Genomic DNA, 26,449 nt, shown 5'->3' on the forward strand with positions numbered 1-26,449 from the left:
CCACTGCGCAATAAGAAGCCGCCATTTTATTACCTCGCCCACCATTCCCGGCAATTTTGAGCTCCTTGATTAGTTTTTTTCAGGGGCGCATCGTCTCGAGCTGGCTTTCCCGCCATTTCCTAGGCGCCGTTCCTCGTCATGGATTCCAGGGTTTCAATGGCTCAGACGACGAGCAGAGCTAGGGTTATCGGTGACTATATCGTCGGGCGTCAGATCGGGTCGGGATCTTTCTCAACCGTTTGGCACGGGCGGCACCGGGTTCATGGAACGGAGGTCGCAGTAAAGGAGATCGTTATGGAGAGGTTGAATACGAAGCTTCAGGATTGTCTGGTTTCGGAGATCGTCATCCTGAAGAAGATTAACCATCCGAATATTATTCGGTTGCACGACATCATCGAGGTTGGTAGCTGCTGGAAATGCTTTCTTTTGTCAGTTTGTGTTTTTTGGTTTTCGTTGCTCAAGATTTGGTTGGTCTGTTTTGTTCTTTGCTAATAGAAGCCTAGTTTGTCTGTTGTTATATGCTTACTCTTGGAGTTTTGTGTGTCATTTTCTTCGTTTGCCAAATGAATTTTCTTCGATTTGGTCGATGATCGAGTATGCAAATTTACCATTTTTAATTCTGGGAAGATCATCTTAGGTCTGAGAGAACTGAACTATTTTTAGGTAGGTCATCCGGTTTGCTACTTGTGACGGTTTATGAAATTATGTACCTTTAAATCGATGATATAAGCTCAGTTTGATTGCGCAAAAAGGAATTGACATACATATTCAGTGGCTCTTTTTATATTTTTATAATACTTTTGTGCTATTTCAGTCTTGTAACTTGGTTTTACTTCTTTTAGTTTGCCTTTCTGGTGTTAATTTATGTAGATTCCACTTACGTTGGTTGCAGCCAGATCCTGCAATTACTGATGCAATTAACAACTATCCTTGCAATCTGCAACTACCCTTGGAAAAAGCTTTATGAAGTATTGAAAATCTATTCATTGTGTCAGATGCTTATTAAGTAGAACAAACTTTCATGTTCCAGACTGTTTGCATCTGTTTGGAGCTGTTCTAGACTTGCATGTTTTAAACTTTCATTGTAAGTCTGTTTGGATCCTTCATTTGTTGGGGTCAAGTATTTGATTCAAATTTTTAATTCTTTAACTGCTTTTAACTGCATATTTCATTTGAAAGGCGTATGTAACAAAAACCAAGTGATGGATAGCCAGTGACTTCACCAACCTAATATTTTTAATGTTTTTGCATCCTAAAAATGGATGGAAGGGGACTTGTTTTCTTGCAATATAAAGCAAACCTTTTTTAACTCTCAAACTCCGGTGCTTAAATAAGAGAGAATCTGAACACCTGATATACTTTTCTGGTCCTAGAAGAGTGACATGCAATCAGCAGATATGGTATCCATTGTCAATTGTCAAACTTCTGAGATATGTCTACTCATTCTTCTCTTAGAATTGTCATAAAACTTTAGGGTCCATTTATATCATGACCTATAAAATTGTATTAAAATATTTGTGTTATATATTTTGACAATGAAAGAAATAAGAAAGGGAAATCTCCTGGTCATTATTTTCTTTTTGAAGTACTTCATTTTATGTTGTACTTTCTCTGTTTAGAATCTTAGTTGGTGGTCAACATTATATACTTATTAAATGATGATCCACTACTTATTTAATGTGCATCTCTAGACCACTGGGAGGATACACCTTGTACTGGAGTACTGCAGAGGTGGTGATCTTTCTGTGTATATTCAACGTCATGGTAGCGTTCCGGAGACAACTGCTAAGTACTTTATGCAACAACTAGGTACAACACACTGAATTGACAAAACATAACCATTTTTTCTTTTCATGATGTTCTTAGGTTGTTTTACTGATTGTTCACATTACAGCTGCTGGTTTACAAGTCCTCCGTGAAAACAATCTTATTCACCGGGATCTAAAGCCACAGGTATTCATTCTAAATTTGCATAAGCAGTTAGTGAATTGTCAAGTACTGGAGCTTACATGGATGAATTAAATCATAGCAAACCGATAGTTGTAATCATGTATACTATGTTGTGTGAAGCATTAGCATTTTTTGTCATTTAATTTTTTTAAATTTTTTCTAGACCTACCGTGCTTGTTTTATTTTGATTTCTTTGACCTTGCTGCTGTATGCTTTCTTTCATTCTTAACAAATTTTCTGAGTTTAGAGCATCATGATAGGGAGAGTCCATTTTGGGAGTGTTTATTCTCTAAGTTCTATAAGTCGGCTGTCTTTATCATTGTGGTCTAGTCTGTCATGTTTTTGTTTTGAGTTTAAATGAAAGTTTGGATAACTAGGAAGATCTGGAGGACATGTATGTCTGGAACAACAAGAGATTTCTAATGCTGTCACCCGCATGACTGGCTATATGTGTTCACTATAGATGTGCTCTTTAAGTGTTGTCAGCTAATGCATCTCTCTGCATGCACCATGATTGTATTATTGTTATATTTTTTGGCATTCAAAACATTTGAATTTAAAATTGTTGAGTGTTTTTTTTTTTTTGAAAAAGATGTATTAATAAAACGAGAGAAATTACAAAATTTGGGGGGAGCAGGTCCTTTACAACCAGTGATTGTAGGGTAGTTCCTTGCCTGGCAAACACATCTGTTACCGAATTAGCGGATCTTGGAATGTGAGTCCAAATACAAGAAACAATTGAGGTAATTTCTAAAATTTCTCGAAAGGTATCCCAATGCCTCCACGGGGGAGAGGATGCACTCTCACACCATCCTATAACCACTTTTGAGTCACCTTCGATATGAAGAGGCCCATTGCATTTTTCTCTGAAGAATCGGAGACTAGAGAGGAGGCCACGTAACTCTGTAGACGTAGAGTCGGATATGCCTAGAGGGCCGGAATAAGAGAAAAGCTGATTGCTAGAATGATTTGAAATAACTCCTCCGAAACTAGAAATCCCAAGGTTACCAAGAGACGAACCATCAAATTTTAACTTAAGATAACTAGGTTCAGGAGGAGTCCATTCTTGCAGAACTGGGAGCTTTTTCTCAGAGTGCATCATAGCCAAATTTCTCCAGTTTTCACGAATAGAGGTGCTCAAAAAAAAAAGAGAAGACTTTCTTGGTCAGAAGCCAAGTAGATATATTTCCCGTAACTCGGTCTGCAACCCAATTGTAGATTCACATTTTGCATCAAAATGTCTTCTATTGCGCTCATTCCAAAGCCCCACGGGATGAAACTGACACAGGCAGAGAACATCATTTTTCCAAGGCTAGGCAGAGGGGTACCAGTGAGAGACTTACTGAACGAGATTAGATCAGCCACCATGCAGAATTGTAACCCAAACTTTCTAAGAATGCAGGTCCACACCTTCCAAGAGAACATGCATTAAAGTAGAATGTGGCTTGTGGTTTCAGCGTCAGAGTTGTAGAATGGGCACAGGGGGTCAATAGAGGAGTGTTCTCTTCTTGTAAGCACGTCTGCCGAGAGAATCTTGCCTTGACAGACACTCCACATGAAGAATTTTATCTTTGGAGGGGCACATATACATCATACAAAGTTGATCTCATTCTCCCTCCAAGACGAATTCCCACCATTTAAGAAGCCATATGCGGATGATATAGTGAATGAGCCTTTTTTCTCTGGCCACCAAATGAGTTTGTCGGCCTCCAAATGACGAATTTTAACCGAAGCAACAAAGTCCATCAAACGACTAGCCTCCAGGGCCTCATTATCCGAGAGAAAATCCCCCCCCCCAATGGCTTCTGCTACTGATATGTCTCTACAAGATGTGAGGAGAAAAAGACTTCTAAATGCAATCTGTAGTGACACCTTTCTGCTATTGATATGTCTCTATGAGATGTGAGGAGGAAAAGACTTCTGAATGCAACCTGCAGTGGCACCTGCCCTATCCACAAATCTTCCCAAAACTTGAGCGATCTGTCATTGCCCACATAGAATCTACTTGCAGAATAAATTTTTGGAAGCAAAAGGTATAATGCTCTCCATATTGAGGAAAGACCTCTTCGATTTCCACCAGACATCCATCAATGAGGGTCCCCACCAAGCTTAGCGAGAACCATTTCCTTCCAAAGATTTGAAGAGTGGGTATTGAACTTCCTTAGCCATTTTAGAAGCAGCGCTTGGTTCATATCCTTAGATTCCCGAATTCCCAGGCTGCCCATATTCTTTGGCAAGCATACATCATCCCATCTAACCAAATGATACTTAAAGGCGTCGCTCGATCCCCTCCATAGGAATCTTCTTTTGAGCCTATCCATAGCCTTACAAATGGAAACAGGACAAAGCATAAAAGACAGTGCATAATTGGGAATTCATGCAATGCAAGACTTGAGAAGGATGAGCCTCCCCGCTTTACTAAGCAGACGCCCCTTCTAGGATGCAAGGCGGGATTCAATTTTTTCAACCACCGGATTCCAAAGACTCTTGCATATACGACCATTGAATAGTGGCAGACCAAGGTATGTTGCTGGTAGGTGGCTTGTTGTACACCCAAATATACTTGCCATCTTTGTAAGAAGCTCAGGGCTAACATTGAAGCCCATGAGAGAAGTCTTTTCCCAATTAATTTTCTGGCCATAAGCTAATTCAAAGAGCCCCAGTACCGCTTTAATCTTTCTTGCACTATCAGTGTTGCCGATTCCAAATATGATGGTATCATCTGCATACTGAAGTATGAGAACATTAAAAGCTTGATTGGTACTAGTAAGAGGGAGCCACCCAAGATTACCTGCCAAGTAAAACATAGCAGATAGAAATTCACCAACCATATTGAATAGAAGCTGGGAGAGCGGATCTCCTTGTCTAATTCCTCTGGTCCCTTTGAAATAACCACATACTGAGCCATTAATGAGGAGTGAGTACGATGCCGAGCCCACACAACATCTAATCCAGAATCTCCGTCTATTGCCAAAACCCATTTTTTCCATAATCTCATCCAGCAGGATCCAATTTACTCGGTCAAAAGCCTTTTCAAGATCTAGCTTCAGGGCAATTCTTAGGTCCTTATTGTGTCGGAAATGGTCAATAAGTTCATGAGTAGCCATAGTAGAGTCCAAAATCTCTCTTCATTTTAGGAAAGTGCCTTGCCCTTTGTGTATAACTGTTGGAAGGAGAACTTTTAGATGATGAACCAAGATTCTGGCTATAATCTTGTAAGCACTTGAGACGAGGCTGATAGGCCTAAAATCCTCAGGTTTCTCCACACTTGGTTTCTTCGGGACCAAGGCAATAAACGACGCGCCAATACTATGGAATGTGATACCATTGTTGAAAAAGCCATTAATCATTGCTATCCCCCTTGAGACAAGGCCAAAATCTTTTTTAAAAATCTTCATTAAAGCGATCAGGGCTCGGCGCCCTATCACTTTCCATGCCTAAAATACAATGTTCAACTTCTCTGACTGAAAACGACAACTCTAGGAAGGAGGCAGCTGTTGGAGAGAAATGAGAAAGCTTGGTATTCTGAAGTTTTGGTCTATTAGGGCATTCCTCCGAATATAAGTCTGTGAAAAACTTGAGCAACACGTTAGTAAACGAAGTCCAACACGATGTTACCCCATTATTAATACATAATGAGGTAATACGGTTGGACCTACGCTTAGCCGAAGCCACTGCATAAAAAAACTTTGTGTTGTCATCTCCCTCCTTTAGCCATTTAAATCTGGCACTTTGCTTCCAACGGACCTTCGCTTGATGAAGAATTAAATTAAGATTAGAATTTAGAGAGATTCGGGTAGAGAACTTTGTCGGAGATAAATACCTCTGTTCTTCTGCCAAGTCAAGGTCCACAATTTGAGAGAGAATAGAAGACTTTTTAGCAACCAGAGAGGAACGATGATTTGTGGCCCACTCCTTAATTTTCTTTTTAAGGAATCGAAGCTTCAGAGGGAAAACCCACTCCCGCCTGCCCAGATATGGACCCGCAATCCACCATTCATCAATAAGAGCCTCAAATTTTTTTGTAGATAATCATGAATTCTCGAACCGAAAAGGAGAGGGTCCCTATTTCTCAAAAGAGGTGGTCAACATGATGGGCCAATGATCTGACCCCACCTTGTTCAGAACCCTACCAGAGACATTCCCAAAGAGCTATAACCAATCGAGACAAGCCAAAAACGATCCAAATTTGACAGAATTGGCTGCTGTTGGTTGTTCGACCAAGTATAATTTTTCCCTGAGAGAGGGATCTCATCCAGCCCACATCCACCAATGAAATTGGAGAAACCCCGCGTAGAAGCAGAAATGCGATTGGCCGGCGGTTTCTTCTCATTACAGTATTGAATATCATTGAAACCACCTGCGAAAAGCCAAGGGAGTCTCTAGGATTGATAAAGGTTACTGAGCTCTTCCTAGAAAAGGCCACACCACGATATTTGGTCGGACCATAAACTCCCCCTACACACTAGATTCTATTGGAGGAAAGATTCTTGAGCTGCAGTCCCAAAGAGAAACGGCCTTCAGACACTTGAAGGGAGTCCAAATATGTTGTGTCCCAAGCGACAAGGATACCTCCTGAATGACCAGCAGCGTTAACAGCCACCCACTTTATTGAAGGATTCGCCCAGAGCTCTTTGACAATATCATTGGACATCGCTTGACATTTTGTTTCTTGGAAGATAACAATAGAGGGCTTGAATTGAGAGAGAAAGCTCGAGATCACTCCCCACTTCCGGGTAGCACCAATTCCTCGAACATTCCAAGAGAGCACAATCATTCGTTACCATGCTTCTGGACTCCCGATGTAATTCTGTCCCTAGGCAACGGACCTCTGAAAACTGCTCCCATAAGACGGGCCAAACTTATCATTTGTTGCCATGTTTCCTCATCATATTTATGACGTTCCACTTGGAGTTCCTCGACCAGACGATCAGGTCTACCAGGAGAGAGGAGTTTGAGTGCTGACTGGTCTCTAAGAATTTTGGGGGTTAACTGACATCGAAATTTCCGGAGCAGTAGTAGCTATATCTTGTCGTCGCCTTCTTCTTTGCTAAGTAGCAATGGCTGGGGGAGAGGTTGGGTTTAGATGCGGCTCAGGATGAGGATTTTGGGGCTCCATGGGTGGTTAAAGGGACAAGTAGGATGTCGACGGTATTTCTGATCCCGGGGTGCGAGGGAAATCAGAGATATCAGAATCCTTACGAGAGATGGCAGAAGGGCCTTGATCGAGTTGCTTCCCTTGGCTAATTTTTCTTAATGACTCGGGAGTCGTGAATTGACACTCTTGGTTAGATTGTACATTTCAAAGAGAGTAGGGGAGCAGACTCATTTCAATATTCTGGCTGGTATAATTTTTCTTCTCGGGGCTAGTGCTGTGCTGGGAATCAGTGTACAAGCGACACTGGTCTCGAGGGGGTGGACTCCAAGGATGGATTGAGTGGGAAGATGGGGGATCGAAAGGATATTTCTGGAGGAGGGGATTGGTTAAGAGAGTTGTACGGTGACTCTTTTGGGAATTTGAAAAGTGTGATGAGGACGTTGGGGAAGGTGGGATTTCGGGATTCAAAAGGGTAGGAGTAGGTGAGTGGGAGGTAAAGGTTTGGGGATTTGGAAAAGTAGATGGGGGTATTCCAGAAAAAGACACTGAATTTTCTGACATACAATTTGAAAATTGCCTTGAAAAACGCGCTTGCCCTTCTTTGGACGGTGAACCAGTGTATGAGCCAACTACACCCTTTGAAAGTCACCATTTGAATTTGATTTTGAATGAGCCATTAAAACTTCGAAAACCACACCCGTATTGGACTTTGAGTCAGCTTTTTGGAACATACGCTGCCCTTCTTTGGACGGTGAGCCTGGATATAGGCACTCTTCTCCCTTTTGAAATTCACCGTTTGTATTTGATTTCGAAAGAGTCATTAATGCTTCGGAAATTGCACCTGTATCGGACTTTGCGTCAATTTTTTGGGGCATACACGGTGTCTGTGGACACGTGGACACGCCATTGGGTCTTCGGGAAACTGTCCAGCATCGTGCAGAGAGCCTAGACAGTAGCTAGATGTTGCTACTATCTGTGGACACGCATCTGCGTCATCGGGGTTCTGTCCAGCGTTGGACAGAGCGCCTAGCCAGTAGCCAACTGCTTCTGGGACTCCACACTTGGGGTTTAAATTTGAAGTTGCTTTATAAACTTCGAATGCCGAGCTGTCAGCAACTACTCTTCTCGAAATACTCCCCCGAGAATTCAAATTTGAGAACGAGTTAGATCCGGAACTCGGTAAGGATGTTGACTCACCTGAACTTGACATGTTAAACCCTGAGTTAACTCGGTTGGGAGGTGAGTTTGAATCTGAAGGTGGTCGTCGCCTTCGAGTCCGGCGAAGCTCCGATGCTCGCAAAGTCTCAATGACTCCGAAAGAGGCCTCAATCTAGACGAAATTCCCGCCGAAAGTCAATTCCATGAAGAGGGTTTCAGGCCAACGAGAGTTTGGGGCGACAAAGGCCATGGCGATTTCCATCTTTCGTTTCTCTGTCGTGTCTTCTGCCTAGTGTATTATGCTTCCAAAAGAGCAAAAGATTCGGCGTAGAACCTCCTCGGACCAGAGTTCGATTGGAAGTCCTTTAACGGAAATTCATTGTCCGAGGGGATGATTTAGAGTAGTCTCCTCCCATTCCGACACTTCTACCTCTATTTCGAGCTCCCATAATCTGGTGTCCAGAGCTGCCTCCACCTCTTCCCTCGAGTTAAGATAAATCAGCCACTACCGAGGGCTCAGCCAGGAGGTTTTGGGGAGGTAGTCGACTTAAATTTTATCACGGATCCAGGAGGTGAGGGATTCATTAGTGCAAGTGTCGGACTTGGCCACCACCTTAAAAGCTGATTGCAGCGTCTTAATTCCGTTCGAGAAAAGGTCAAGGGGTAAATGTATGGTAATGTTTTGGGCATTGGGAGGGGGAGTTTTCTGCGCGGATGGGAGAAGGCAGTTGGGGTTCAGTGAGGGACTAGGTTTCTGAGATGAAATTGGTAGGGGGGGGGGGGGGGGGGGGGGGGGGGGATGCATCTTTTCTGGGGGGAGCTGGATGAGTGGATGGAGGCCTCGAACCAAATTTCGGCGGTATGAAACTTAATATCTTTTCCCGTAGTTCTTTCCAACAGAGCGATGCGCCAAATTTTTCTGGGAGGTAGACCCGGGCCATGATCAGCAAACCCCTTCACTGGACGATTTTGAGTTCTCTTGTCCCTCTCTTTCGGAACATCGACACGGAGAAAGAGAGTTCTCCAATTCTGATCTCTTGAAGTTGAGGTAAAGTCGACATTTCCCCGTCTGCGAAACAACTTGCAAAATCGAAGGCTGCAGCTAGTGGGAACGAGATAAAGGATCGCCTTCTACCATTTTTCATGGTTAGGCGAATCACCTTGTCGAGTCCCCCTGGCTTGAGTTCCAGGGAGATTTCCGAATTCCCGCAAACCCATGATGCTTCCCCTACCTTCCATTTATCTTTTTTTTCCCAAGTTTCACCCCCTTGCTATGCACCATTGCCCGTCTTCCTCTGCCTCCACTCGGTTGGGGTCGAGAAGGCCAGTAGAGCTGGAAGGGTTGGAGACTTTCGCCGCCGTCGGCGTCTTCGTCGTCTCAGGAGGTAGGGTTCGGACGCTTCCCCACGCAGCGATTTTTGGGGAAGGAGAGTCGTGGAGGGAGAGTGCTCCTCCCAACGACGCCTCATGTTCTCTTTGAAAAGATTACCCCAACTATGACATGCTACTTGGTGTTTGTTGCACCATGTATGCACCTGAAATAGCAGAATGGGACATTGAGAGAGTATATAGCAGATGCATGTCTCTTTCAATGTGTTTTATTGTTATGTTCTTTCTACATGTACTAATGCATCCTCTGTCTTCGGTGCTTGTTTTTTCTTCCATGTGAGAATCCTATAGTTTCATAATGTTGTCTTTTTGCTAGGAATTCAATTTCTGAGCTTGAGTCAGATGATAACTCTAGGAGAAGCTTGGATGAGGCGTCGTTGGGAGAAGCGTTCCCCCTCCACGACACTTCTTCCCCAAAAGTCACTGCTTGGGGAAGTGCCTGAACACCTACCACTAACGACGACGAAGACGACAGTGGTGAAAGTCTCCAACCTTTCCAGCTCTGCTGGCCTTCTCGATCTCAACCGAGTGGAGGCAGAGGGAGACGGAAAATGGTGCACGGCAAAGGATCAGAATTCCGGGAAAAAAGAAAAAACGAAAGGAAGGAGAAACATCGTGGGTTTGCGGGAATTCGAAAATCTCGTTGGAGGTTGTTGAAACCATTGCGCTAAAAGGCTCGAACCTGTTAGGAAAGCAACCCCACGGATCTTATACAAGGACTGGCCCGGTTGATACAAACAAATATTCCAACACTCCCCCGCACGGGGAAAACCCGTGGACAAATTCACCGGAAAAACCTGGGACAAATTCCTGGAAAAACCCAGGACAAATTCACCAGAAATACCTAGGACAAAATTCGGTGGGAACGGGACTCGAACTCGGGACCAACCTGCTCTGATACCATGTTGAAACTATTGCGCTAAAAGGCTCGAACCTATTAGGAAAGCAACCCCACAGATCTTATACAAGGACTGGCCCGGTCGATACAAACAAATATTCCAACAGAGGTAAAACCAGGGAGATCCGACGAGGTGATACGATTAACCATGAAAAATGGTAAAAGACAATCCTTCATCTCAATCCCGCTGGCCGCACAACCTTGGATTTTGCGAGTTGCTTCGTAGATGGGGAAATGTCAAATGTTCCTCGGGTTCGGGAGATCAGAAATGGAGAACTCTCCTTCTTCGTGTCGGTATTCCGAAAGAGAGGAACGAGAGAACTGAAAATCGTCCAGCGCAAGGGTTTGTTGATCAGTGCCCGGGTCTACCTCCCAGAAAAAATTGGTGCATCCTTCTGTTGGAAAGAATTGAGGGAAAAGATACTAAGCTTCATTCCACCGAAATCTGGTTTGAGACCTCCATCCACTCATCCTGTCCCCCCCGAAGGCCCAAAACATTGCCATACATTTACCCTCAGACCTCTTCTCGAACGGATTTAAGACGCTGCAATCAGCTATCTAGGTGGTGACCAAGTCCGACGCTTGGACAAACGAAACCCTCGTATCCTAGATCCAGGAAAAAATGCAAGTTGACTACCTTCCCAAAACTTCCCGTCTAAGCTCTCGGCAGTGGCTGGTTTTTCTTAATTCGAGGGAGGAAGTGGAGGTAGCCCTCGACGCAAGCTTATGGGAGCTCGAAACTGAAATAGCAGTGTCGGAATGGGAGGAGACCACCCCGAATCTTCCCCTCGGACAATGGATTTCCGTCGAAGGACTTCCAATTGAACTTTGGTCAGAGGAGGTCCTGCGCCGAATCTTCTGCTCCTTCGGAAGCACAATACGCTAGGCAGAAGACACAATGCAGAAACGAAAGATGGAAATCACCATGGCCTTCGTTGCCGCAAACTCGTGTTGGCCTGAAACCCTCTTCACGGAGCTAATTTTTTGTGGGAATTTTGTCTGGATTGAGGTATCTTTCGGTGTCATGGAGACTCTGCGATCGCTGGAGCTTCGCCGGACTCGAAGGGGACGACCACCTTGGGATTCCAACTCACCTCCCAACTGAGTCAACTCAGGATTTAACCCGTCGGGTTCAGGTGAGTCAACTTCTTTACCCAGTACTGGGTCTAACTTGTTTTCAAATTTAAACTCTCGGGGGAGTATTTCGAGAAGAGATTCTGACAGTTGGGCTTTCGAAGTGTACAATGGATTTTCCCAGAAGCAGCTGGCTCCTGGCGTGGCGCTCTGTCCAACGTTGGATAGAGTCCCGATGACTCCAATACGTGTCCGCAAACAGTAGCAACAGCTGGCTACTGGTAGCGTTCTTTGCCCGAGGATGGGCAGCTTCCCAAAAAATCAATGGCGTGTCCTCAAACTCCGTATATGCCCCAAAAATTTGACACAAAGTCCAATACGGTCACGTTCTCCGAAGCATTATTTGCCATTTCAAAATTAAGAACGGATGGTGAACGTCAAGAGGGTGAAGCATGTTTATACTCAGGCTCGCCGTCCAAAGAAGGGCTGTTCCAAAAAGACGACCCAAAGTCCAACACAGGTGCGAGTTTCGAACGTCTAATGGCCCATTCAAATTCAAATGGGGTTTTTCAAACGGGGTAGTTGGCTCGTACATTGGCTCAACGTCAAAAGATGGGCAAACACGCTTTTCAAGGCAATTTTCAAATTGTAATGTAGAAAATTCAGTGTCTTTTTCGGAAATCCCCCCATCTACCTTTTCAAATCCCCAAATTTTTATCTCCCATTCACCTACCCCTACCCTTTCGAACCCTGAAACCTCACAATCCCCAACGTCCTCTTCCCCTACATCCTTATCTCACTTCTCAAATTCCCAAAAAAGTCACTGGGCAACTTGCTTAACCAACACCCCCCCCAGAAAGGTCCTTTCGATTCCCCTTCTTCCCTCTCAACCCGTCCTTGGAATCCACCCTTCTCGAGATCAGTGTCGTGTGTATTCTTAGCACAACACTGATCCCGAACAAAACCATTACATCAGCCCGAGCATCGAAACGAGCCTGCTCCCCCTCTCACTTCGGAATGTCCAAACTAACCAAGATTGTCAATTCACGACTCCCGAGCCATTCAGAGAAATTAGCCAAATGAAACAACTCGATCAATGATCATTGGTAAGGATTCTGATATCTCGGATTTTCCTCGCTCCCCCGGATCAAGAATACCAGCGTCTAGGTGTGGCATCAAGCCTAGCCGAGCCGAGCCCGTGCCGAGCCTAATTTAAATATTTCGAGCCGAGCCTCGTTTCGAGCCTAAAGTTGTTATTGAGCTCGAGCCCAAAAATTTTAACCGAGTTCGAGCTTCAACATACATTTAAAACTTTTCAAAAAATATATATCAAATAAATTGTATATAAAATTATGCATACATTTTACATAAAATTGGACATGACCTCTACATAAAATTGGGCATGACCTCTACTTAAAATTGAGCATAATCTATGTATATAATACCTGTATAAAATTCGGCATGACCTCTACTTAAAATTGGGCATAATCTATATACATAATACCTGCATAAACACTCCATAAACACTCCATAAAATTGTCTATACATTCCATAAACACTCCATGAAATTGTTTATACACTCCATACACTTCATAAAATAGTCTAAACACTCCATACACTGCATAACATTATGAATAAACTCCATACAATTATCAAACACAACAAAATTAAATGAAATATCACTATCAATGTACAATCACCCAAATAAAAACTATAAATCCATTATAAATTTACAAACTATAGTTGTTTCTCTTCATGCTAGAAAATAATATACGTCCCTGCATGAGCAAAATCTCCACCTATGACAAAAACAAAAAAATAAAATTAGGTATTGTCAGATAAAAAAATACTCTTCCACTACTAGTTACTTAATGTTGTTAAAAATATTAAAATTACCATGATGAGAAAAACATGAAAAATCATGTAGCTGGTAGCATTATCTCTACACTCTTCTTCTCAGGCTGTAATCATAAAACAAAATTTTAATAAATATCATAATAAATAATTAATCAAAGAAATTCACTTTTTGATTTTTCTTTACACCGTGAAGAGCCTGAACCCAATCACTGCCACAAATCAAAGCTTGAACTGTATTTGGTGCCAAGGAAGAACGATATGAGTCTATTACTCTACCACCAGCACTAAATGTAGACTCTAATGTATCAATTCAACGAAATATTGGGTATAAAAATAAAAATTTTGTACTGTATTCCTCATTGTTTTGTTCTGATATGTATGATGAATACATGCTTACTAGACTTGTTAACAGAATTGGGTTGAGTTCCATATGCATAAAAAAGAGTTTTATTTTGGTGAACAACAATTTAATTATTATGGTTGTTCTATGGGCCACAATATAATATTTAGGAATAAGAAGAGTTCGGCTAGAAAAATTTTCTATCATGCGTATTCCTTTGAGTTTTGAAATACGAACAACATCAGAATCAAATCATTCAAATATTGCTTGAAAGATCATTGCTGTGTTTTGCTCGAATCAACACCGAAATCGCAGAAGAAGAAAACGTACAAATGTAATTTCTAGTCTATCTGCTTCTATATATGGAAAGTTAAGAAATCATCATATAATAATCGAGAAATTGCAATAGAAAAGAAAAAAAGAAAGGAGGTTTGTGATGATTTTTAAATCTTTTCTACTAGGTAATCCATCTTCCTTATGCATGAAGATAATCAATTCGGTCATTACAGTCGGACTCCTTCATGGGTTTTTGATCAATTTTTCCATAGGGCCCTCTTATCTCTTCCTTCTGAAAATGAAGTTTATTAAAGAAGGAACCGAGAAGAAGGTATCAACAATAACTGGTTTTATTATAGGGCAACTTATGATGTTCATATCAATCTATTATACACCCCTCCATCTAGGATTGGGTGGATCTCATATAATAACCGTCCTAGTTGTACCATACCTTTTGTTTCATTTCTTCTAGCATTGGGTGGATCTCATATAATAACCGTCCTAGTTGTACCATACCTTTTGTTTCATTTCTTCTGTAAGAATCACGAACACGATAAAAATGAAAAAAAAAATGAACACTGAACGTACAAAAGATAAAAATGAAAAACAAAATCAACACCGAAATCGCAGAGGAAGATAACGTACAGAAGATAAAAATGAAAAAAAAAAAATCAACACTTACAGAAATAGAGTGTTCGCCGTTCGGGGATATCTCCAAAACCTTTCCAAGAATGAAGGAGCACTGCTGAAACGAAGTGAGAGTTAGATATTTTGTAGGGTTAGGTCGGCGACTCAAAAAAAACAAAACATTAAATAAAAGTCTTTACCTCTTGTCGGACCGTTGCTTTCGTTCGTCGGCGAGGAAGAACTTCGGATGAAGAAATCGAAGAGGAAGAAGAAAGAAGAGGAAGAAATCGCAGAGGAAGAAATCGTAGACGAAAAAATCGAAGTCTTTGATAGAGATTGAGGAATCGAAGAGGGAGAGGGAGAACGAGGGATTTGAAGATCAAAATCCCCATTTCCCATGAATACCCGCCGACGGACAGCGATTTCCGCGAGAAAATCATGCTGAAACGGCATGGAAATGGCAGAGAAGTATGGGTTTCACAGGCGGCAGGCGGCAAGACGGAATGGAAGAGACGGGACTCTCTTTCCCGAAAATTTTCCCAATGCCCCCGATTCCCAAATCGCCGCTCGTTAAATTAACGAGCCGGCGAGCCGAACCTGGCTTTGCTCGAGCTCGGCTCGTTAATCTAAACGAGCCCATTTCTGATTTCAAGCTCGGCTCGAGCTCGAGATATAACGAATCGAACTGAGCCGAACTCGAGCCGCTTGCGAGCCAGCTCGGTTTGAAGCCACCCCTACCAACGTCATCCCACTTGCCCCTTCAACACCCATGGCGCCCCAAAACTCTCATCCTGACCCGCATCTAAACCCATCCTCTCCCCCAATCATTGCTACTTACCAAAGAAGAAGGCAACGACAAGATATAGATACTACTGCTTCGGGAAGTTCGATGCCGGTTAACCCCAAAAATCATGAAAGACCAGTCAGTACCCAAACTTTTCTTTCTCCTACTAGACCTGGTTGTCTGGTCAAGGAACTCCAAGTGGAATGTCATAAGTATGATGAGGAAACATGGCAACAAATGATGGTTTTGGCCCGCCTTATGGGAGCGGTCCGTTGCCTGGGGACATGAATTCATCTGGAGTCCTGAAGTACGGTAATAAATGATCGTGCTCTCCTAGAACGTTCGAGGAATTGGGGCTTTCCGGAAAAGGGGAGTGATCTCGAGTTTCCTGTCTCAATTCATGCCCTCTATTGTGATCCTCCAAGAAACAAAATGTTAAGTGATGTTCGATGCTATTGTCAAAGAGCTTTGGGCGAATCCTTCTATAAAGTGGGTGGCTGTTAACGCTGCTGGTCATTCTGAAGGTATCCTAGTCGCTTGGGACACGACACATTTGGATTCCCTGCAAGTGTTTGAAGGCCGTTTCTCTTTGGGTTTGTAGCTCAGGGATCTCTCCTCGGGAAGAATCTGGTGTGTAGGGGGAGTTTACGGTTCCACCAGATATCGTGAACGTGGCCTTTTTTGGGAAGAGCTTAGTAACCTCTACCAGTCCTGGAGACTCCCTTGGCTTTTCGCTGGTGATTTCAATGCTATTCGGTACTGCAATGAGAAGAAACCGCCAGCCAATCGCATTTCTGCTTCTATGCGGGGTTTCTTGGTGGATGTGGGTTGGATGAGATCCCCCTCTCAGGGAAAAATTACACTTGGTCGAACAACCAACAACAGCCAATTTTGTCAAAATTGGATCGTTTTTTGGCTTGTCCTGATTGATTGCAATTATTTGGGAATGTCTTTGGTTGGGTTCTGAACAAGGTGGGGTCAGATCATTGGCCAATCATGTTGACCTCCTCTTTTGAGAAATGGGGTCCCTCTCCTTTCTGGTTCGAGAATTCATGGTTATCTACCAAACTCATATTCATGAATGGTGGATTGCGGGTCCATATCTGGGTAGGCGGGAGTGGGCTTTTCCTCTAAAGCTTCGATTCTTAAAAAAGAAAATTAAGGAGTGGGCCACAGATCATCGCTCATCTATGGTTGCTGAGAAGTCTTCTATTCTCTCTAAAATTGCGGACCTTGACTTGGCGGAGGAACATAGGTATTTATCTCCGGCGGAGTTCTCTACCCGAATCTCTCTAAATTCTAATCTCAATTTAATTCTCCATCAAGAGAAGGTCCGTTGGAAACAACGTGCCAGATTTAAATGGCTAAAGGAGGAAGATGCCAACACAAAGTTTTTCCATGCAGTGGCTTCGACTAAGCGTAGGTCCAACCGTATTACCTCGATTATGCATAAATAATGAGGTAACATCATGTTGGACCTCGATTACTAATGTGTTGCTTAAGTTTTTCACAAACCTATATTCGGAGGAATACCCTAATAGACCGAAACTTCAGGATATCAGGTTTTCTCGTCTCTCTCCAGCTGCTGCTTCTTTCCTAGAGTTGCTGTTTTTAGTTGGAGAAGTTGAACGTGCTGTTTTAGGCATGGAAAGTGACAGGGCGCTAGGCCCTGATGGCTTCAATGGAGATTTCTTAAAAAGATTTTGGCCTCGTCTCAAGGGGGATATCATAGCCATGGTTAATGGGTTTTTTAACAATGGGATCACATTCCATAGGATTGGTGCATCTTTTATTGCCTTGGTCCCGAAGAAACCAAGTGTGGAGAAACCTAAGGATTTTAGACCTATCAGCCTCGTCTCTAGTGCTTACAAGATTATAGCTAGAATCTTGGCTCACTGTCTAAAAGTTCTCCTTCCAACAGTTATTCACAGGCGCTTTCTTGAAAGGAAGAGAGATTCTGGACTCTACTATGGCTGCTCATGAACTTATTGACCATTTTCAGCGCAATAAGGACCCAAAAATTGCCCTAAAGCTAGATCTTGAAAAAGCTTTTGACAATTGGATCCGATTGGATGAGATTATGGAAAAGATGGGTTTTGGCAACAGATGGAGATTCTGGATCAGAAGTTGCGTGGGCTCGGCATTGTACTCTCTCCTCATTAATGGCTCAGTATGTGGTTATTTCAAAGGGACCAGAGGAATTAGACAGGGAGATCCACTCTCCCCGCTTCTATTCAATATGGTTGGTGAATTTCTATCAGCGATGTTCTACTCGGCAGATAATCTTGGGTGACTCCCTCCTACTAGTACCAGTCCAGCTTTTAATATTCCTATTCTTCAGTATGCAGACGATACCATCATTTTTGGAGTCGGCAACACTGATAGTGTAAGAAAGATTAAAGCTGTGTTGGGGCTTTTTGAATTACCCTCTGGTCAGAAAGTAAATTGGGGAAAGACTTCTCTCATGGGCTTCAATGTTAGCCCTGAGCTTCTTACTGAGATGACAAGTATATTTGGATGCACAATAGGCCACCTACCTACAACATATCTTGGTTTACCCCTTTTCAATGGGCGTATATGCAAGTCTTTGGAATCCGGTGGTTGAAAAAATTGATTCCTGCCTTGCATCATGGAAGGGGCATCTACTTAGTAAAGCGGGGAGGCTCATCCTTCTCAAGTCTTGCATAGCAGGAATCCCCAATTATGCCCTGTCCTTTATGCCTTGTCAATTAGTAAGGCTATGGATAGGCTAAAAAGAAGATTCCTATGGAGGGGATCGAGCGATGCTTTTAAGTACCATTTGGTTAGTTGGGATGATGTATGCATGTCGAAGAATATGGGCGGCCTGGGAATCCATAAATCCAGGGACATGAATCACGCGCTGCTACTAAAATGGCTATGGAAGTTTAATACCCACTCCTCAAATCTTTGGAAGGAAATGGTTCTCGCTAAGCTGGGTGAGGACGCTCATTGGTGGATGTTTGGTGGGAATCGAAGAGGACTTTCCTCAATATGGAGAGCTCTATACCTTCTGCTTCCAAAATTTCATTCTGCTAGTAGATTCTATGTAGGCTATGGCAGATCGCTCAAGTTTTGGGAAGACTTGTGGATAGGGTAGGAGCCTCTGTAGGCTGCATTCAGAAGTCTCTTTCTCCTCACATCTCGCAGAGACATATCAGTAGCAGAAGCTTTTGAGGGGGGGTATGATCCTCCATCCTAGAAGGGGTCTCTTGGATAGTGAGGCTTTGGAGGCTAGTTGTTTGATGGACCTTGTTGCTTCGTTTAAAATCCGTCCTTTGGAGGCCGACAAGCTTATTTGGTGGCCGGATAAAAAGGGTTCTTTCATGGTCTCATCCGTATATGGCTTCTTAAATGGCGATAATTCGTCTTGGAGGGAGAATGAGATCAACTTTGTATGGCGTTTATGTGCCCCTCCAAAGATAAAATTCTTCATATGGAGTGTCTGTCAAGGCAAGATTCTCTCGGCAGCCGTGTTGAGAAGAAGAGGACACCCCTCCATTGATCCCTTGTGCCCATTCTGCAACTCTGACGCTGAAACTACAAGCCACATTCTACTTCAATGCATGTACTCTTGAAAGGTGTGGACTAACATTCTTGGAAAGTTTGGGTTACAATTCTGCATGGTGGCTGATCTACTCTCGTTCAGTAAATCTCTTACTGGTACCCCTCTGCCTAGCCTTGGAAAACTGATGCTCTCTGCCTGTACCAGTTTCAAACTGTGGGGGCTTTGGAATGAGCGCAATAGAAGATGTTTTGATGCAAAATGCGAATCTTCAGATCGGGTTGCGGACCGAGTGGTAGGTCATATATCAACTTGGCTTTTGACCAAGAAAGCCTTCTCTTCCTATCTGGTCTCCTCCATTCGTGAAAATTGGAGAAATTTGGCTATGATGCACAATGGGAAAAAACTTCCGGTCATGCAGGAATGGACTCCTCCCGATCCTGGTTATCTCAAGTTAAACTTTGATGGCTCGTCTCTTGGTAACCCTAGGATTTTTGGTTTTGGAGGAGTTATTTCAGATCATTCCGGTACTCATCTTTTCACTTATGCTGGCCCTCTTGGTATATCTGACTCTACGTCTGTAGAGTTACATGATCTCCTCTCTGGTCTCCGTGTCTTTTGAGATATATGCAGTGTTCCTCTTCATATTGAAGGTGACGGTTATAGGCCGGTGTGAAAATGCATCCTCTCCCCTGTGGAGGCATTGTGATACCTTTAAGGAAATTTTAGAAATTACCTCAATTGTTTTTTGTATTTATACTCACATTCTGAGATCCGCAAATTTGGTGGCAAATGTGCTTGCCAGGCAGGGAGATACCCTACAATCGCTGGTTGTAAGGGACATGCTCCCCCAAAATTTGTAATTTCTCTCGTTTTATTAATACATCTTTTAAAAAAACAAAAATTCAATTTCTGAGCTTATTTCGGTTCTATGTACTTGATTGGAGTTTTTCATGGGCATTAATAAATTTAAAAGGTTCACTATTTCACTCCTAAAGTTATGTACAAACAATTGTGTGGTATATGTTTTGAAATTGTATCTTAACATTGAATTTACATTTGTTAAGTTACACTTTATGCTGAATTGAAAGAGTATATGTCAAATGCATGTTTCCTTCAATATCATGTATTCTTATGTTCTTTGTACTAATGCATCCTGTGTCTTAGCACTTGTTTTTCTGCCATGTTTTTTTTTACGAAGGATGTTTTTCTTCCATGTTAGAATCTTATATTTTCGTAGTGTTATTCTTCTTCAAGGAATTTAATTTTGGACCTTTATATTTGGTTGCGTGTACTTGATTGGAGTTTTACGTGGGCATTTGTTATTATGAAAGGTTCAATGTTTCACTCCTAAAGTTTATGCACAAACAATTGTGTGGTACATAATTTGAAATTGTGTTTTTTGGCGGAACAGAACCTCCTCCTCCTCACAAATGATAATCACTCTGTGTTGAAAATAGCCGACTTTGGCTTTGCGAGGTGAGTTATTATTTCTTGCTGTCTTTTGGTTGGAATCTATTTTGATTTATCTTTTATACCATGAACAAAAGTACAATTGTTAAAGGTGGCAAAACATGGTAATAAACTAGGACACAGGATTATTCGGAACTCCTTATCAGCAAAAATAATAGGTGACCAATACCTTTCTCGGCCTTTTGGCTTAGGTCAAGTGTTGCATCTCTTCTTGGCAGTTTAATATCTGATATGTGATCCATCAGATCGCATGATATTAAATTAATTTCTTGTGGGGGAGGGCCTGCTATTGATAGCTTGCTACTAGGAGTCTTCAAGTGTCGCCTATGTGTTACAATACTGCATGGGCCTGCCACACCCCTATACAAATAATAACAATAACAATAACATAATAATATAAAAACATGACCTCTTATGAGTTCTTGACGGGCATGATGCCATCAAAATGTTTGAAGATATACATTAATCCCGTCTCTTCGATGATATTAATATTCTTAAAGTGAAATTTGTGGTTGGTGAACTAGTTGAATATTACTTTAATTTGTATGCTTAAAGCATTACTCCATTGGTTAATGTAAATTTCAGGTTATCACATGAAGTGGAAATTGATGTGCAACTTTCACTGTGAACAAAGTCCCCATTATGCAAGTTAACTAGCTCAGTTACAACTGTTAGCTTGATAAACTGTTTTTTTATTTGATAACAATGAGAAATGAAATTCAACAAAAGAGAAGGAGAAAGATGTCAAAGTCCTAGCAAGAGTACTTCCCAGGAGGTCACCCATCCTAAAATTACTCTCGCCCAGGCTCGCTTAACTACGAAGTTCTGAGTCAAGTGCCTAGCCAATACAACCCAAAAGACCGGTCTGTTAGATGCGGAAATCACAACACTTAACTCAGACCACAAACTCTAACAAGAGGATGAAACCGCTCTGACACCCACCCTGCTCATTTTGGAGCCGTCTCTCACGGGATACGAACGCGGGCCGTGGCGTGCCTAGCTCTAATACCATGTCAAAATCCTAGGTAGGAGTACTTCCCAGGAGGTTACCCATCCTAGAATTACCCTCGCCCAGACTCGCTTAACTACGAAGTTCTGAGTCAGATACCTAGCCAATACAACCCGAAAAGACTAGCCATTTAAGGTGCGGAAAGCCAAGTACCTAACTCAGACCACGAACTCTAACAAGAGTGGATGGAACCACTCTGACAAAAGAGTATAGGGTAGACTATGACAAATAGTCAAGGACAAAAAGTACAAAACAAAAAAGATAAGACCAAAATGTGAACCAATTGATTGGAATGTTAAGTTGTCGAACCTAATTAATACCTTACTCTTTGGCGCGGATCGACTTTCGCCGTAAGGTTGCTGTGGGGGTCCTTCCTGGGGGTTCGGGGGCGGTGCCCTCGGGCGGATCCACGATATATTGACTGCTGTATCATTAAGGGTAGTTTGGGGATTTCACACTTGTAATCCAGTTGCCCTAATTTTCTCTTTATATATGGGAGGGTTTTATCACCTTGACAATCATCATCCGAGGAGCATCAGTTGCGGCTGAGAGAGGTTAAAGAAAAACAACACCTGTAAGTGTGTGCGATCTCTCTTGTAAACTATTTCATCTTCTTAGTGGATTATTGCAGTGGTGGAATACAGGAAGTAGTCTCACCTTGAGACGAACCTGTATAAATTTTGTTGTTTTGTTTTCATGTTTGCTTTTCCTTTCTTCCGCGATTATTATTTTTGCTCTCGTTAGTTTGGAATTAGGGCGTCTAATTCCTAACATGGAAGACTATGGAAAACAATGAAGTTAGCTTTTTTATCTACTCTGAGAGCTCCAACTTGTTTTTGTAAGACCTTTGTTAGAAAGGTGGCGACTGTATGGAAGGTTTGAATAATCTTTGGTGAATCCTACTATCGCCACTACAGAAATTGTTGACTTAAGACAAGAACTCCTTCATTGCTCTGCTGAATACCAAGTGCTCCTTATTGTTTGTTTCATCTGTCAGTACCTTTTATAAGACTTAGAAAAGTCTGGCCCCTTGAGGCTGACATATGATAGATGTATTGTTTCTCTTAATTTTGGGAATCCTACAACATTCGTCCTCTTCCATTTGCTCATTGCTTACTAGACTATTGCTATCATTTTCAATTTTACTTTATTTCTTGCTAGTCCCTTAACTGTCAAAATTTCTCTTGATGGGTGCACTTCAGAATCTTCATTTACCATGCCAAACCTTCTCAAATAATTTTCTTCATTATTCTTGTCTATTTTGGTGGCATCTTCTCTGTTTCCATGTTTAACTCTAATTTTCTTTCCCACAGTTTTTGTGTATCCATGTTAATATTGTTACTTAGATCACTGTCATCTTCTAGGATGACTGTTCTTCATCACCCAGCACTCTACCCCATGATGGCTGGTCTGTTCTTCATCTCCTAGGACTTTGTCTTCTCCAGACACATACCTAAAGAATCAAAATAAATGAAAGTAATCTCCAATTGAGCCATCCAAGGTTTTTGTGTATCCAAGTTAATATTCTTGCTTATATACAATTGTGCCCGGATATCAGAAAGGTTGTCACTGGGTTATGATTAGCCTTCAGTTTGCTCTGGCATATACTAGATCATTGAAGGACAAGGTTTCATTTAGCTGACCTTGACATTATTGGGAAGGACTTTGATGATGATCACTTGGCCATTCAAAAACAATGATGACTTGGCACCCCCTTGTGAGACATATCCTTACTACCAATCATATAAAAGCATCTTGTTTTGAAATTTCTTTGCATATTTTCCAGCAAGAAGTGTTCCATATCATTACTCAAACAATTGAGGCTTGTAAAACAGGTCCCTACAACCTCGAGGCCTAGCTGAAACCCTTTGTGGTTCACCCCTTTACATGGCTCCTGAGATAATGCAACTGCAGAAGTATGATGCTAAGGTGATAGTCTATGTTGTCTTATTCTCTGCTTTCTGATCTTCTGTTTCTTTGGTTGTTTCTATTCACAGTCATCAGATGACGTGCAGGCAGATCTTTGGAGTGTAGGTGCTATTCTTTTCCAGCTAGTGACCGGGAAGACACCTTTTACTGGAAATAACCAAATCCAGGTTTGTATCTCACTGATTAGCCATTCAAATCACATCATGAGAAATACGTACAGCTTTTTAAGCAACAGTGCACTTTGGGTACTATTTGCCAATATCTTGTGTGCTTTGTTTCCTTTCAGTTGCTGCAAAACATTTTGAAATCCCATGAGCTGCACTTCCCTTCGGATAAGAAGGACTTGAGTTCAGACTGCCTCGATTTATGTCGGAAGCTGTTGTGTCGTAACCCAGGTGAAATCTTTCTCTAATGTATGCTTGTTGAAGAGATATCATGATAGTTTTCTTCATGTATTTTATGCTTTGTACATCATGCCAACTTATCTTGATGTTCTGATCTTATTTACTCTTTTAATCTTTGTAGTGCAAAGGCTGACGTTTGAAGAATTCTTTAACCACCGATTTCTTTCTCAAACATCTGTAGATGAATCATTGGGGTAAGGGTTGGCCATTCATCTGTATTGTACTCTGTCATCCAGTTCTCACTATTAAGCCAGTGAAATCTTTTGACATACAGGATTAAGAGAAATGCATCTCAAACAAGGATCATTTCTTCATTAGTCAAGACCAATTGTGGAAGGCAGACAGAAGAGATTTCTCAAGATGATTTTTTGCCTTTCCTTCTGGATGATGATTCTAATGTAACTAACAATGGCCCATCCTTTCCTTCCAAAATAACCTTGACAGCTCCTAAAAGATTTTCTCAGAATATAGAAGTTGAAAGAAAAAATAACAGTACTTCCAGTAACAATGATATTGCTCTTAACTTGGTTCTCATTGATCTGGGGATGGATTCTCATAGATCTGGGGATGGATTTATTAAGCATCCTTCAGCTGCTGTGGACAAAAGACTGGTTACGGGATCTGCCACAGGTTTGATTTTTTCCTGTTTAGTTACCAGCTTTCTGGTACTTCAGTCATTAGTATCTGTTCTTAACTTGTTTCCATTTTTATTTGAATCGATTCCACAGTTGTAGATTCATTGGAGTTCATTGATCAGGATTATGTTCTTGTGTTGGGTCCACCTGTAGAAGTCTCATCTTCCTCAATGGTTGCAAAGCAGCCACGTCATTCACCTTCCAAACTGGAAAATTCGTCTTTAACATCTGTAAACAATCACACAGGTTTAAGTGCACCAATGCCAATAACTGGTGCAATAGCACGTAATCCTTTGGGATTTGGAAGTCTTGGAAGTAACAGTCCTGCACCTTCAGGAGCTTCACAAGGATCGACAGAAATGATAGAAGCTTTGGAGCAGCCATCAAATCACTGTATGACCAGGATTAGGTCATTACAGCAGTGTGCGCTTGCCATTAGTGAGTTGGTCAATGAAAGGGTAAAATATAGAGACTTTTCTTAGAATTAAAACTAAATGTCCTACTCTGTTTTTACTTATTCACGGGGTTATCATAGATGAGAATATTTACTAATTTGATTGCTTCATGTTCTTGATTAATCTGAAGATTGAATCAGGTAAACGATTGGAAGCTTTCTCCATTCAACTGGTTATTCTAGCAATATGGAAGCAAGCACTGCAGATATGCCATGCACAAGCTGCTTCTGCTATTGAAGGAAGTCCAACTCAAGAGCTGATGATGAACAGAGCAAGCAGAACAACCTCCAACAGGAAGCAGGATATTGATTGCCCCCAAGGATCTCATAGTAGCATGGATCTTCTCCATAGACCTGCTGCTGTTGGCTGTCAGATTGAAAGAGAATTTCTTCTTGAATTTGGCCATGCAGAAGATCTTGCCAGAGATATTGGGCCAACTGCTGGTATGCCTCACTTATACAAAAATAAGAGAAAGAAAGCATAATGCTTTGGTTTTAGTATGATGTACATATGTGAAAGAATATTTAGATTTCTGTATTTCTGACTAAATTTTTTTTATTTTTTATTTTTGGTTTCTGGAAATGCAGAGATGCCAGACGCGATGGAAACTATATTCCAATCAGCACTGGCATTGGGTAGACATGGAGCAGTGAGTGTACGTTATTAGAATTGCTGAATAGAAATAAGGATTAGTTGTTTTGAAAATCATGGTTGTCCAATTACACGCAGGTTGATGAGTTGATGGGTGACATGGAAAGTGCTATAAGTTTGTATGCGAAAGCTGTTCGTCTCTTGTCCTTTCTACTGGTGGAAGCATCTTCCCTCATTCTTAATCCTCCCTTCTCACTAACAAATTCAGATAGATTTAGGGTTGGATCATATATCGACGTCCTCAACAATAGGCAATGCTACTCGATGTCTCAGAGATTGGCGTTCCTCAGAAATGACGATCAACCAAGCCCAAGTCCTTAAGGCCACTTGTTTTCCTTTACGTTCTAGATTCATTGATTTGTACAGCAATTCTTTGTATTAACATGTTTATTATCTTGTCATTGTGTAACTGTAGAAGCTTTGCTGATAAATGGAAATGTGGATTTAGCTTTCATTTCCTTTGGCAAAATAGCAGCCATGGTCATCTGTTACTGATCATTGCCTTAATTTGGCCTTTTGGAGATCTCTGTTGATACGGAATTCACCTAAACAAGTTTCGATCATAACTAAGAGAAAGTGAAGTACTTCTACAGATGGCTTGGTAGTTTCCTAAAGAAGACTTCCATCACTCTGTCCATGTCAACAAATAAATTCAGGTTTAATCGATATATATATAGAATTTTGTTGAAAGCCGTATTCGATGGAGGAATTTTTATACAATCGGATTTCCGCACTATAATATGGGTTAAAAGGCAAAATAGGTCATTTATTTCAATCTTTTTAAAAATTAAATAGATTCTTGAAATTCTTTCACACTCATGTCAAATACTACATAAGAAAAAACTACAAAATCTGATCACATTTATCATTGTAGTCAACCGTACTTTGAATAAAAAAAATGCATGAAATTATCTATCAA

The 26,449-nt window shown here is 41.7% G+C and overlaps 1 protein-coding gene and 1 non-coding gene across 2 annotated transcripts; both read left to right on the forward strand.

Annotated features, from left to right (window-relative positions):
* On the forward strand, positions 1-25,978 carry LOC137966144 (serine/threonine-protein kinase ATG1b-like). Its single transcript, XM_068812672.1, has 13 exons — positions 1-399; positions 1,692-1,809; positions 1,895-1,953; positions 20,389-20,453; positions 23,292-23,385; positions 23,472-23,552; positions 23,672-23,780; positions 23,911-23,983; positions 24,064-24,419; positions 24,518-24,882; positions 25,010-25,322; positions 25,467-25,534; positions 25,609-25,978. The coding sequence occupies exons 1-13, from the start codon at positions 139-141 to the stop codon at positions 25,849-25,851; spliced, it is 2,205 nt and encodes a 734-aa protein (XP_068668773.1). The 5' UTR covers positions 1-138; the 3' UTR covers positions 25,852-25,978.
* On the forward strand, positions 20,613-20,810 carry LOC137966779 (U2 spliceosomal RNA). Its single transcript, XR_011116270.1, has one exon. It is a non-coding gene; the product is annotated as a U2 spliceosomal RNA (small nuclear RNA).
* Positions 25,979-26,449: the final 471 nt, after the last annotated feature.

The sequence above is a fragment of the Aristolochia californica genome, unplaced genomic scaffold, assembly GCF_029961685.1.
Source record: "Aristolochia californica isolate CCGP_79_NKW_82.1479 unplaced genomic scaffold, dmAriCali1.0.hap1 SCAF_5, whole genome shotgun sequence".
Taxonomy (NCBI): domain Eukaryota; kingdom Viridiplantae; phylum Streptophyta; class Magnoliopsida; order Piperales; family Aristolochiaceae; genus Aristolochia; species Aristolochia californica.

What these genes read in the sequence shown, in the direction of transcription:
- LOC137966144 (XM_068812672.1), top strand. Translation starts at nt 139, where the DNA reads ATGGATTCCAGGGTTTCAATGGCTCAGACGACGAGCAGAGCTAGGGTT. An exon ending in ACCGGGATCTAAAGCCACAG is followed by an intron (nt 1,954 to 20,388) that starts GTATTCATTCTA and finishes TTGGCGGAACAG; the next exon opens with AACCTCCTCCTCCTCACAAA. An exon ending in GCTGTTGTGTCGTAACCCAG is followed by an intron (nt 23,781 to 23,910) that starts GTGAAATCTTTC and finishes TAATCTTTGTAG; the next exon opens with TGCAAAGGCTGACGTTTGAA.